General features: G+C 47.8%; 1 protein-coding gene across 1 annotated transcript in view; it reads left to right on the forward strand.

Moving 5' to 3' along the window:
• NYAP2 (neuronal tyrosine-phosphorylated phosphoinositide-3-kinase adaptor 2) overlaps nt 1-13,473 on the forward strand; it is a gene marked incomplete at its 3' end in the record, with an annotated part of 63,905 nt that overhangs the window by 33,919 nt on the left and 16,513 nt on the right. Inside the window, exon 2 of the mRNA XM_009869231.1 lies at nt 3,358-3,656. Coding sequence (XP_009867533.1) covers nt 3,358-3,656 — 299 coding nt within the window. The remainder of the gene's footprint in view (nt 1-3,357; nt 3,657-13,473) is intronic.

The following is a 13,473-nucleotide window of genomic DNA, read 5'->3' on the forward strand; positions in this document are numbered from 1 at the left end:
GATTTCTTAAGTGGCACCTGATCTCCTACCTCAAAAGCAGAGGTGAGGTGTTGAATGTGACCAGACGCAGCATTTACTCGCTTCAGACATTCCTCTGGGTGCGCAGAATGACTCTGAATTTGACCTTTGGGATGACTCGTTTACACTTCAGCCTGGATCTGAAAGGATCCTCATATTATCCTCTGGATCTTGATGCAAGATCGTCGTGGAGTGGAGTCTTTCAGAAAAGTCATGCAGAAAAAACCCTCACATGCGTTATATTCCTTGGGAATAAGGAGGAGTATGTCCATAGTGTGATTTTTTTTTTTGAAAAAGAAACATAATTTGTTTGTATATTTGATTTCTATAATGAAAATGGTGTAGATTTGTGTAAAACAATAGTTACAGTGCAGTTCCTGAAGCCATGATTGTGATCCTACCCTTCTTTCTTCAGTATTATACTTCATGGTCTGCTGAAATCGTGTTTAGGGGGATAAAAATAGTGTATCTTCTGTTTTTTGGCATCCAACCTCTAATTTAAAAATATAATTTATGCTAATCTTGGAAGTGCTTCTTGGATACAAAGTAAAATGTGTCATCCTTAGTCTATGTGTGTATAATTTATTCTGATGGGGAAGAGACATTTCAAAGCCCTTTCAGCCCTTGATGCTCCGAACATTTGATACGTGCTGGGGGCTCGTTGCTGTAAGAGTAGGGAAGTGGTTAAAGTCAGAGCGGCTGCTCCCAGAACCCCCAAAAAAGGTGGATGCACCAAGGGGTGAACAGCTGGTTGCTCAGTCAGCCCAGGTCATGATGCAAGACTCGAGCTAAGTGTTTTTGTTCCTTTTGTGTTTTGGCTGGTCACTTTTCTGACGGACTTAAAAAACCTCCCTGCGTCATCGCGGTCGATTTTTGGCGACTTCTCTTTTCTTCGGGCGGCTTCCCTGGTGCCTGGCATGGGGCATCCTCCTGCTGCAGAGGTCAGCTCTCAGAATCAGGTGCAGTTCTGCTTTTGAGCTTGTGGATAAAAAGTCAGCAAATCTCGTATAAAGGAGCAGGGGAAGAAAAGTAGAAACCGCACAAAGGGGAGAACTACCAAGTGGTTTCTGATGCCCGAGGCATGAAAGTAATCCATTGTACGTCTGAACTGATAAGAGAATTTCTGGATGAATACCAAGAACAAGGGTAGGTAGATGGACGGGAAGAAAATACAGCTCTAGGGTATTTTGCCTTGATGGGGCTTAGATATTTCCAAGAATTCTCCTACTCCTTTCAATTGCACTGAGGGGTTTAATATTGCACATTGTCTGTAGTTCAAGCAGTAACACCAAGTAAAGCAAAACTTTTCGCACAACTGTTGACTCATTTTCCAGGAGTTAATTCGATTTCTGCCTGGACCAAGTAATGAAACATCACAGCGATTTAAAACTGTTCTTGGCAATGCTAAGTAGGAGCAATGCAAATTAAAAAGACCACACCAATGGAGGCAGGCAGTCTCTGGATACTCTGTCTTTGCTGTGTATTTTTCAGCAATGTGATGAAAAGTGCTTTTCTTTAGTTTTCTAACTTAGCAACGCATCCCTAGTCAAAGGGGACGCCGTGACTCGTGGCGAAGCGCTCTGCTTCAGGGTGCTGGAGCCAGCCTCGCTGGCACCACCCTTTTTTTTTTTTTTACCCTGATAAGAATTTTAATGCCAGGGATATGGGAAACTGAAATTTTGTTTGCTAAATGTGAGCTCTCCAGTGGGCTTAAGGAAGGAGGCAGATTCCCCACCTGCGTTCTTTGGCGTGTTTGGATAGTAATCTCCTTTACGTAACGTGATGGGCCCCTGTTGTGTTCCGGTGTCAGAGGATTATGCTATTTTCAGAACAATTTACGAGAGATTAGTAGAGGCATAGTTAATCATTTAAATTAGCTACAGGTTTTTTATTAATCTTCAGATTAATGAGTTCTACCTTTTGCTTTTTCTTTGTGCGAGTCCCTCTGGAATTGATGCCAATAAGGATTTGGTAATAACCGGGAGGTCAGTGGGGATCAGTGCCCTGGAGCACGGCCCGAGTTTGGTTTTACCAGTTTGGAAGGTGGACCTCCCCACCAACGGTGATGAAATAAAAATGCGAGGACAGTAGTAAGCAAACGAAGGCTCTGCTTTTTCACACAACACAACGGTATGTGTTGCACGGTGCCGGTGCGATGCTTTTAAGGTGTTCGGAGATGTTACCTGCGCTGGGGACGGGGACAGCATCAGAGAGCAAAGTGACTATGCTCACTCTTCACATGAACCGCTGAGAAACGTTCTTGCCTTTTAAAGGAAGAAACGTATTCCAGCACCAAATAAACGGCACCAGCCGCATCAGGGAGGAAGTTTAGCGGAGCTGAGTGACCCTGCATGGAGCTTCGCTCTGTGTGGAGGGGAAGGAGGAGGTTATTGGGGCCTTCCTGGGACTTGGCGATTCTCCTGCTGACATTTCGGCACACCCGTGGCAGCACTGTCGGCGAACCTCCACGCAAACAGGCCCACGGTCGCCTGCGTGTGCTGCTGAGCTGCCTTCCCTGAAATATAAGCACCAGGGAGAGACGTTTTTCAGAGCTGATAAGGACACACGAATATACCGGGTTCTCAGCCCTGCCAACCACAGCACGATGTAGTGCTTGCTCTGACAGCATTTGTTTCAATTTCGTCTCGTTTCCTTCTTCTCTTGCTGTGTTTGTGAACGGCTGGAGGTTATTTTCTTGCTGGTGTCCCACAACCCGTTGCCTCTTCATCTCCTGCGCTTGTATCTTACTGGTCTGACGGTGCTCATGTTGCAGCTTCAGGTGGGTTTGATGAGACGTTAAGATTCAGTTTCCTATTTCCAAGTAATCTGTAGAGCTTTTCTTTCTCCTGCGGTTCTTCAATCCGCAGGGAAATGATCGATTGGACCCCAAGAGCCTTGTTTCCCTGAGGTACACGAGTGTCTGTAGTCAAGGATGAGTGCAGGGGAGTGCGAATCAATACACAATGTTGCATTTCTGAAGCCGTGTTCTTTGCAGTCTCTCGTCTTCCAGCAAACTCAATTCTGACCTCTGACATTTGAAATTTGTTCTACAGGCAATTTCTGTGAAATGCTGTGAAACCTGAACAAAAGCTTTTCTCAATTTCTTTTGTAAAACTTTAGTGAGTGGGTGGCAGCGTACCTGCGTTTCGGTTGCTGGCAACTTAATTTGAAAAATGGGCTATTCTAGTAGTCACCTTGTTTTACAAAAAGAAAAGAGTATTACTGGTTTCCAAATCTGAAAGCACAAAGCGCTCACTGCTGGTGGAACAGAGATCCTGGTTCCAGGTGCAGTTCAGGCAGAGGTGGATCCTGTACTTACACGTGTATTTTCTTTTACAGCATAGGTGGGGAAGTAGTGAGAGGAAATGAAGGAAGCTACGTGGGGAAACATTTCCGCATGGGATTTATGACGATGCCTGCTCCTCAGGACAGACTGCCACATCCTTGCTCCAGCGGTTTTACCGTGAGATCCCAGTCTCTTCATTCTGTTGGAGGAACCGATGACGAAAGTAGCAGCTCTCGGAAGCAGCCGCCTCCAAAACCGAAGCGAGACCCCAACACCAAACTGAGCACCTCATCCGAAACAGTCAACACTGGAACGACAAGTAAAAGTGGGAAACTACCGGACAGGACTGAAGGTATACACTGTCATTCTTCGGAAAAAAGGAGTTTGGTGACCCGATGTTCAGATTACCCAGCCGATCATTTAGGAATTGCCCGTATGTTTCCCCCTCTGTGTGGCACAGGTATCCTAGATGTGTTCTCTAAGTTCTGGGCCAGCAGGTCATTTCTTAAAGAACCGCACCACTTATGTAGCCTGGTTGTACACCAGGAGATGAGTCAAATTTATTCAAAACGAAGGGAAGGAGAGATTGCTGTCAGATGGCAGGTAGGGCGGTGTTACCACACGCCAGCCTAGGAGCACTCACCACAGCACCAGCACTGTGCCAGCACAGCTTTGGAAAGGGTCCTCCTCAGCAAAGAAGTGAAGGACAGAACTGATTAAAAAGTACTACTGTGGGGCCTTGAAGCTCTACAGCAGGGAAATACCAGCCAGCGGTAAAAATTGTACCCGAGATGATATAACGTATTGCCCAGAGCTTCCGTTCACCTGTGAGTCTACATTTTCTCTTCCCATTTCTCCCAGTTACATTTCAGCCAATGCAATGTTCAGAAGAAGAGCAAACAGATGTGTTGAGTAAGGATTGCTTCCTTCCTCTGAGCTACTAAAGCTGAGCTGACGCTGTGGGGATCTCCTGCCTCTCTTCCATGCTGGGAACGTGTTCTGTGCAGCAGGGGGACCAGCTGCGCTCCCCGCTGGGAGAGATCAGGACGACCCTGCTTCACAGCATGAGCTGGAAGGAGGAACCCTGGGGGACAAATGGGTTTGATCAGCACTGGCCTCTCCCACTGCTGCCGTGCAGATGGGTTTTGACATCCCAGGCGCTGCATCGTGCTCTCAGCGCGCATCCCTTTTGCTCGTTGTTGTGACCAGAAATACTTGTTCATGCTTTTAAGCAAATCAGGAGTTGACACAAAATTGTTGCCAGATTGTTGGTTTGTTTTATTTTCGTGGCAATGCAGAATAATTCAGACTGTAAAGTCTGTCAGCTGACCCCATGGCTACTTTGAAAAGGAATTTGCTGCATTTCCCAGGCAACTGGGCACAGCCTCGCCACTCATTTTCACTGAACGTGTTCACCTTTTGCTTTTTGGTAATGATCCAGTTTATACAAACTAAAGCTGTTCTTAACAGTAACTTTTATCCTATTTCTGATCATGGTAAAGTCAAAATACTGAATCCAACCCATCATATTAACTGCTATAGCATTAGAACATGTTTTGAACGTGAGCCTGCCATCCCTGCAGAAGTAAGCTGCAGGAGAAATTTGGTCAAGAGCTTGAAAGACCTTTTTCTCCTGAAGCACAAACGTCATCAGCCACATAGGCTCCACACGCTTTTCCTATAAGTACTTTTGCTTCCAAGTGCTTGGGAGTGTGAGAATCTTCCTTTAAGCTGCAAAGACACGGGCCAGCCCAGTCTTGTTGTGCAGCAGCGCGGTAACGCTTCAGTTTTGGTATGTGTCCTCCCAGACCACCTTGGCTGGGCCCAAAAGAGCCCTCTCCTGCCCGAGGGTCTCCATAATTGACTTTAGTTTTGTTGCTGCGTTGTCACACTTTTGTGTGCCTTCTTATGCTTCAAATATTCCTTCTTTACTCTTCTGGCTACCTCTCACACACACCCACTGAATGCCTCCCACCCAGCGCATTTCTCCTCCCTGACAGGTTTTCTAGAAAGTTGTTCTGAAAAACGTGGGTTGTCTTTTCTGCAGAGTTTTGCAACTCTGGTAGGAGCAGCAAAGCAGTGTGGCTGTGCCCCGGACATCACGCATTGCAAGTGAGAAGTGAACTGAAAAGGGTAATTTTAAATAACGTTTCAGCACAGAATGCATATCTAATCGTGAGGAAGTATAAATGAAATGCGTTTTGAAAGGTAACTTTTTGTTAAAATTCTGTTTAGTGATATGGACAATAAGTATACGCCCATAAAATACATACGATGTAATTTGTGTATACATGTGTACACACGTGTGTCTAATGAAAAAGTGAGTTGTGTGTGCTTGCACGTACGTACAAACACGTGCACACAAATGCAGATTAAAACTCGAGTAGCATTTTCAAAGCGCTGTTCGTGGCTGTAATTCCACTCCTGCCAGAGGTTCAGGTCTGATACATGGCCGTGCTTGCAGGGATCCCACCCCTCAAACCCCCTCCATTGGTTCAGTGTTCTTGCTGCGAGTGTCGTGTGTGACAGAAGAAACCCTTCTGTCTCCTGAGCCCTCTCTCTGTTCTCAGCAATCTCTAGAGGTGGGCAGCTTGTAAGGAAAACTCTCCTCTGGAGAAAGGCAGTTCCAGAGCTGTGGCCGGGGCTGCAGCCCGGCCGGTCTGGCTCAGAGATCCAGCTCTCTGTTGGCTGGGCTGGTGACTCTGCGTTGTAAGCTTGAACTTCTCTGCTTTCGTGAAACAGAAGTTGGATTAAAGGGATTAGCCCTTCTGCTGGTTTTGCGTGGTGCTGGTTTCCTTTTATTCACTGCCTTAGCGAATAATGTGTTTAACCTGAGCTTCAAAAGAGCATCCTCTGCAGTGACCACGTCACATCCCTCCTTATAGCCAGATCCTATTCTCTCGTCTTTCCACCCGTGCCTACCGAGGGGAGAAGCACCACTAACGAGACCTCTTCAGACCTAACGAGTCTAAAGGGACTGACAGAGGAGTTCTGGTGGGTGTAGCTGTGGGCACTTTCAGCTGTAGCCGCTGCTTCTGGGCTGTATCCTCCAGGCAGCCGGGGCAGCGCCGTGCTGAGGCGGCACAACGCGGGATTTTAGGGACCTGTCTTCGGGCGCTGCTCTTGGCAAGGGTTGTCCAGTGTCTGTTGTTTAGCTCATTTTCCTACAGCTTGCTGTAGCATGATGTTTTGCTACAGCACTGTAGTTTGGCTTGTAAAAAGCTGCAGCTAGTGTTCACATCAGCAATGCAAGTATAATTTTTTTGAGGTGCTGGAGTGTGTGTCTGAAGAAGGGCAATGAAGCTGGGGAAGGGTCTGGAGATCAAGTGCGATGAAGAGCAGCTGGGGGAGCTGGGGTTGTTCATCATGGGGAAGAGAAGGCTGAGGGGAGACCTCATATAGCTCTCTGCAGCTCCCTGACAGGAGAGGGCAGCCAGGGGTTGTCGGTCTCTTCTCCCAAGATGAGGAAATGACCTCAGGTTGCACCAGGGGAGGTTTAGGTTGGGCATTAGGAAAAACTTCTACACGGAAAGGGTTGTGAAGCCCTGGCACAGGCTGCCCAGGGAAGTGATGGAGTCGCTGGAGGCGTTTAACAGACATGTGGATGTGGTGCTCTGGGCCGTGGGCTAGCGGTGGACTTGGTATTGCTGCCTTAACAGTTGGACTCGATGGTCTTAAAGGTCTCTTCCAACCTAAACGATTCGATTCTATGATTTTGCAATGCAAGCCAGCATTCAGCCATGTGTAAAGCAGTGTCTGATTTCCCTCACGAACCTTAATCAGAGTTTTGATCTCAGTGCTGCCTTACCCATGATTTTTTGCAGACCTTGAGAGGGCTTCGCTCCAACTCGTGCACACTGGGAGACGGCGTTTGGCCCCTCTGGTCCCCACAGACCTGCATCTAGCAGGAGGGACACGGCAAAGATTTCAGTCTAATGTCTAGTGTTTCATAGCTTTTTCAAAGGCTTTGGGTTGTTTTTCTCGGGAGGGGGGAGTGGGGCAGTGGTAGTTTTCCAGTGTTTGTTTTTTCTTTGGTTTTGCTGAGGTTTTGGGTTGTCCCTCCCTGCAGCGAGTCGGTTTTCTGCCTGCAGCTCCCAGAGCTGGGTTCCTCTCCCGTTGGTACCTCTTCAGGTCTGTTTTCTGGTCCCTCAGGTAAGGGAGGGCAAGGAGGAAGGAAGGAAGGAAAGAGAGCAGCAGCTTTTAGAGCTGGTGTAATCACTTTCTGTGCAGAACAATGAACCCAGCGTGATTTTGGGAGGGATTTATAAACAAGTTTTGAAGCCACAGAGGGAGCCCATTCTCGCCCTCAGGGCACATATGCATACTCATTAACGCTAATGGAAGTTGCGAGCATTGAACGGAAAATAGACCGCGCACTGGTAAAAGACACGAAGCTCTAGTTACCCGCTTGGGGATCGCAGTGTGCCCAACGCGGCAGTTGCTGCACTAGCTGTGTTCTGCTAGTCTATGCTGTGTACTTCATGCCTTTTTTTTAATCTCTTTTTTAATCTAACAAAGCTGCTTTATATATCCTCCATCTCCCTTTTCCTGTGAGGATGTGGCTGGTTTGCTGAGAGGTGCGTCACCTGTGGAAAAAAAAAGCACAAAATTAAGCGTGCGGCCCCCCTGCAGCACAGACCTCTCTCTGCTCTCAAGGGTGGTGGATGCTCTGTTGTTCTTGATAATGGAAAAGACTTAAAAATGCGAGCTCGGGGAGCGTTGTGCTGTCTTACCAGCTTGACTGCAGACGCAGCCAGTCGAGGAGGAGAGAAGCCCTGCTAAACACTCGTGGCTCCTGCTGAGCAAGCGGGCTTTTCTCCAGGGCTGGCTTGATAAACCTGGCTGCAACACCAGGCTGGTGAATTCGCACCATTCTGACCCAGAATGAGGACCTCATAGTGGTGTTGGGTGTAAGGCAGACACGATGAGTAGTAGGCTTCCTCCAGGCTGCTGGCTGTATTAGGGTCATTGCAGTCCCTGGACACGCCAACGAGGCGAGGAAATGCGAGCCACTTACTCCTGCACTCAGCTGGGACCCAGGAGAGAGCGTTAGCGCAGGTTTCACATCGTGTGAAAGTCACTGCGCTGCTTCTAGAGCCAGCCCAGGCCTGGAAGTACTTCAGCTGTGCTCTCGAGGTGTCTGAATCAATAACCTTTACCAGAAGGACCACGGCAAAGGGAGAGTCTCTGAAGACGGCTCTCATGTGGGTGGGTGCTCTTGCCCACTGCGGGGTTAATCTGCAGCCTCGGTAGACAGCCCTCCTGTAACGGGAGCGAGGGTTAGGGTGCCCATCGATCCATTCCTTAGCCAGGGAGGGTTAGGGTGCCCATCGATCCATTCCTTAGCGTTAGGTCCCTGTATGTTGAGCCTGGAACGCTTCTAGAAAAAACTGTAAGGCATCAGATTTGTGGCTGTATGTAATTTCTTATTTTGTTTATACCTCAGGGAAGCATAATACTGGGCCTCCTCAGCATTTCCACCTGTGAGCTGAAATACTATGCAACACTAGGTTCTTGCATTATTTTGCATCACTTACTGGCTCTGAAATCAGGGCTGGGAGAGGAAGGGAGGAGAAATCCAGGTAATTCTCTTGCTTCCTTTTGACAGCCCTTCAGCATTTGTTAAGTTAATGGAAATGCCCGTGAAGCTATGAAAACAACAATTTTGGGATACTCATACCACATTTCTGTTTTCCATGCTGTCTTTGCCATTGTCTGTAAAAGACATTGTGGACAAATGAGGGCTCAAACTGAAATCCTAAAGTCCCTGTTTACTCTCAGAGCTGGACTGTGATAACAGGCAAAACTTGGCTGGGATTAAGGGAAAATCCACAAAACAGCTGTACTTTTTATTCCACAGCAAATACGTTGCATTTCCACCTCTTAGTCTTACCTTATTTTTAACCGCTGCCCTAATTCTGTTCTCACTTAAGCAACCACATGAGACAAATCCTTACAGAGTGAAGAATTCCCTGCCAAGAGGGTGATCCTGGTGGGGGGGCAAGCCCCCTGCACACACATTGGCTTTATGGGGGACACACAGTGCTCAGCAGACGTTTGAAGTCTGGCTCCAGGTGAGATCCCGTCACGGCTACCCTCTGCTTCATTAGTAATTTCTCTCTAATGACTGTTTGAACACAGCCGTCTTGGGTGGTTTGCTGCTTTCATCTCTCCCACTCAGCTTAATGCCGGATGACATCAGGCAACATATGCCTGACATGCCACGACTGCGTTTGGCACTTCATGCTCCTCCAGCCCGCGCGTGTGCAAACAGCGCTGCGCCGGGGCGAGACGCACGCCAGGAGCACACAGCTCCTTCTCTGCCGGGCCAGCAGCTTGCCTGCAGGTCACACTGCACCAGCCCGGGCTTTTTGTAGATGCATGAGTGGGATTAAAAAAAAAAAAAAAAATCAAATAAGCAAGCACAGATTTTTTGAGCTCATTTGAGTGGTCATAGCTTTGAACTGCTGGCGTGTCAAACGAGAAGCACACTCCCCAAAGTCAGGTGTGATGTGCAGCCGGCTGCTGGTTCCGGGTGGAGGGAGGCTTACACGCGGCAAGTAAAAAGCTGGAGCATGGTGTGCTTGATGTCACTGAGAGGCATAGCTTAATATCCATTTGCAGTGCAGTGGTGTGATATTTGCCATGGCTTCCATCATTTGTCTGAGGCAATCACGGGTAATACTCTGCCTTCACGTTCAGAACAGCTCACGTCTAGCGATTGGATAACTCCAACTCGTCTTGGGCTTTACCGAGAGTAGAACAAAACCAGTACTGCACGTACAGGGTGCTCTGAGCATAAATGGGAAAATTCAGCTCTCTGTTGGGACCATCGTAACCTTGGGGTTGTTGGCCCTAAGGTGCTTTGTGGGGTGAAGAAGATTTTTCCCTCCATGCATGACCACAAAGGGAACTGGCTTCCGTTTCCTCGTGGTAGAACACCGAAGGGTGGCTTGGCTGTAAATCTTGCCTTAGGAGAGTTGTGATGATGCCACAAGTCTCCTCAGTTGGGCAAGTTTTAATGGGATTGGGTTTTTAGTTATGACAATGGAAGTTTCTTAATACTTGGATTTTTATGAAAAAGCTAGTAAGTAATACTTGGATTAAAAGAAAAGCAAACCAACAAAAAACAACCCACAGCAGAAAAAGCCAACATAGAAATGTGCACCAAGCACAAACCTGAAGCTGAACCTGAAGTGTGGATCTCCCCTGTTCCTCATTCTTCCCTCTTCCGTCTTCTGCTTCTTGGTCTTTTCCCTCTTTTTTGCAGGATGCCAATTCTCAATCAAGTCTCTTTCTTGTTCCCCCGAAAGTTCTGCCTGTGAGTTGAGCCGAACAGGTTCTGCAGTCATGGGTGAGGTAGGAACAGCTCCTGGCAGCAATTCCTCTGTGCCTTTCTGTGCTCCGTCTTTGCCTTTTCATCCTCCGTCTCGCTTCCCAGCCAGCAGAATGAGGTTAAGCCTGGCATTTGCAACACAAGGGGGCTCTCCCAAAGCCCGTCTGGGATCAAAACGGTGCCATACCAGGTGAATTTATGGTGATTAGGCCCAGCTGTGTGGCCCTCACAGCCCTCGTAGGCTGTGCTGGTTTCAGCAGACCACTCTGCAAAGAACCGCGAGATGAACGGACGGATGCCAGGCACACAGAGAATCTCTGGGTGGGGGCAGCATCTCAGAGTGTACGGCTTCTCCGTAATTTTGCCAAGACTTTTAGAGTTGAGGAGGAGAGAGGAGCCACCCCTGTGGAGGTGGAAGTATAGAGAATAGCTGTGAGGCTCTCCTCCTGTATTTCAGTGACGCTCGGGCTCTGGCCACGGAGCTGTGACATCTCCAGGCGCTGCTGCCGCCCGTGAGCTGCTCCCGCCGTGCTCCGTCCACTTGAGCTGTCAGCACGCTCACCCAAAAAGATGCTCAGTGACAACCTGCCAGAGCTGCTGCTGCAGGGTCACCTTGTGTCTTGCTCGTCGGGGCTCATTTTGCTTTCTCGATGCTCCTGCTGCGGTGACTCCCTTGACCCCTGCGAGATGAACCTCGTGCTCTGTTTTGAAGGCGAGATGCACGGCGTGAAGGACCTGACGGGTCTGTCACTAAGCAGCACCAAGAGGCTTTTCATGCAGTGCCCTCGAGGAAGAGGATGGTACAAAGCCCACAGAACTTCCGAGGGAGAGGAGATTTGAGGTGCAGCAGTGTGCCAGCTACTAGGACGACCAGTACCTCTGTCCCAGCCGAAAGCGGGACGCTGTGAGACAATCGTGTTTCATGTCGGAGTCCCCAAGACATCGGTGTCATGCACAGCATCACCTCAGTAGCTCTGCCAGCTTGATTTAATGGGCTGCAATTATTTTAGAAGCCCAGCAATCAGATTGCTACTTACGTAAGGAAATAATGGGTTTGACCTACTTATTGTGTGTGTGAGTAGTACCGTGGATCTGAAAAATGAAGAGTCTCCAGACCAATTATTCAAGTCTTTGCATATAGTCACCACCAGGGCTCTGGACAGGATTCTGGTGAGCCAAAGCAACAATTAAATCCAGTGAGCAGATACAGACTTTTTTTCAAGATAAATGAAGTCAGTGAGCTAAACTGACTGTTTTGTTATTTGCTCTTTCTCTAGCTTGATTTCGTTCTTTCCCGTTTTCTCTGCAAGTCGTTTCAGACCCCACCGTTAAGGTGCAGGTGCTGCATTTAGAAGTTACCCAGAGCCAGGAGCTCTTGCAGAGTTCACTTCTGTTTGGCGTCTCTCAGTGCTGGCTCAGAAAGCCTCTGTACCGTACCTTCTCCAAGCAGTTTATGAAAATCCAGCAAGTGGTTTCCCCCATCGTCTCCCTCAGCTCAGTAGCATTGACTTTTCTCATTTATCCAAAATCATGCTTTTTTCTGCCTTTCCAGAGCTGTGCTGACAATAACATCTACCTTCAGTGAGTAGCACAGAAAAGCTTGATTGCAAACAATTTGTAATTATTTCTCAAACGCTCTCTTTTCTTTTATTTCCCTGCCTGTTGAGCGTTATCTGGAAAAAATAACATATATCTGTGCAGCTGCCCGAAGCGGGATCTGGGGGCAGCGTGTCCTCAGCCACGGTGCCGATGCGTCGCAGTACTTGTACAGAATTTAACTGCGGGGCCCAATTCTAGTCTCTGTTATACCAGTGTTTAATTCTGAAATATTGGTACCGAAGCCACTAGGTTTCCACCACTTTGAATTAGAGCAGAAATCAATTGGTTTAAAAGCTGAAAGAAGTTATAGCCAAAATAAAGGGACCTGAATGTGTCTGAAGAAGCCTCCTTGATCGCAGCCTTCAGGCATCTGAGTAGCACCTCCATATTATTTTATGACATCGTCTTTTAATCCCTTCATTTTCAACATAGTTTTTTCCGCTTTAAATGCCCAAATAATTTCCAGTAAGAGCTAAGAGGTTCAGGAGGGGGAAGAAATATGTGCTGTATGAAATCCTTGCGCTGGAACCACCTATTGCTTGCAAGGCTCTCGGAATGAATCAGGTGGTTCTTTTACTCCTTCTGTGTTCTTTCCCCCTTTGCTTTTTCCTCTCAGCAGCTTTTAGAAAAGGAGAAGGTAACCCACGGGGAAAGGACTTGCGGCCGTGAGAACAATCCTATTTTAAATTTGGGGTTTTTTTCCTGACAGAGGTATGTTCTCTGATGTACTTCGACCTAGTCATGATGTTTCTATAGCAGTTTGCTAAGATGCACCTTTGTGTGTGTCTTTTATGTCTGTAGGAAAATCTACCTTCAGAGATGCCTTGGAGAAGCAAAGATGCACGTTCAGTGCTGCACGTCTCCAGTAGATACATTTAAATTTGCTTTTGCTTTCTGATGCTGCTTTCCAACGATGAGAACCCCTGTGCAGGGATGGATATCAACAGATAAATTAAAATAAAAGCCTCGTGTCAAACCCCTGGTGGCACGTGGATGGTGAAAAGCGGCACCAGGGGGCAAAACGGCGGGCAAGGCTCTGTGGCCCATGACAAAGCAATGAATTAAATTCGGGTCTCCCGGGTGCCGATCTTTTGCACAGTTCAGAGGGCTGTGCCTTTTTAAAATTCAGTTTCGCTAAGAATAGTCAAACTTCATCTCCAGAGATAATGAAATCCAGCCCCCTATAAGCACCGGCGCACAAGCGCACTTCAGATGGCGTGCGGCTCCGAGCCAG

This window comes from Apaloderma vittatum, unplaced genomic scaffold, assembly GCF_000703405.1.
Source record: "Apaloderma vittatum isolate BGI_N311 unplaced genomic scaffold, ASM70340v1 scaffold5850, whole genome shotgun sequence".
Classification (NCBI taxonomy): Eukaryota; Metazoa; Chordata; class Aves; order Trogoniformes; family Trogonidae; genus Apaloderma; species Apaloderma vittatum.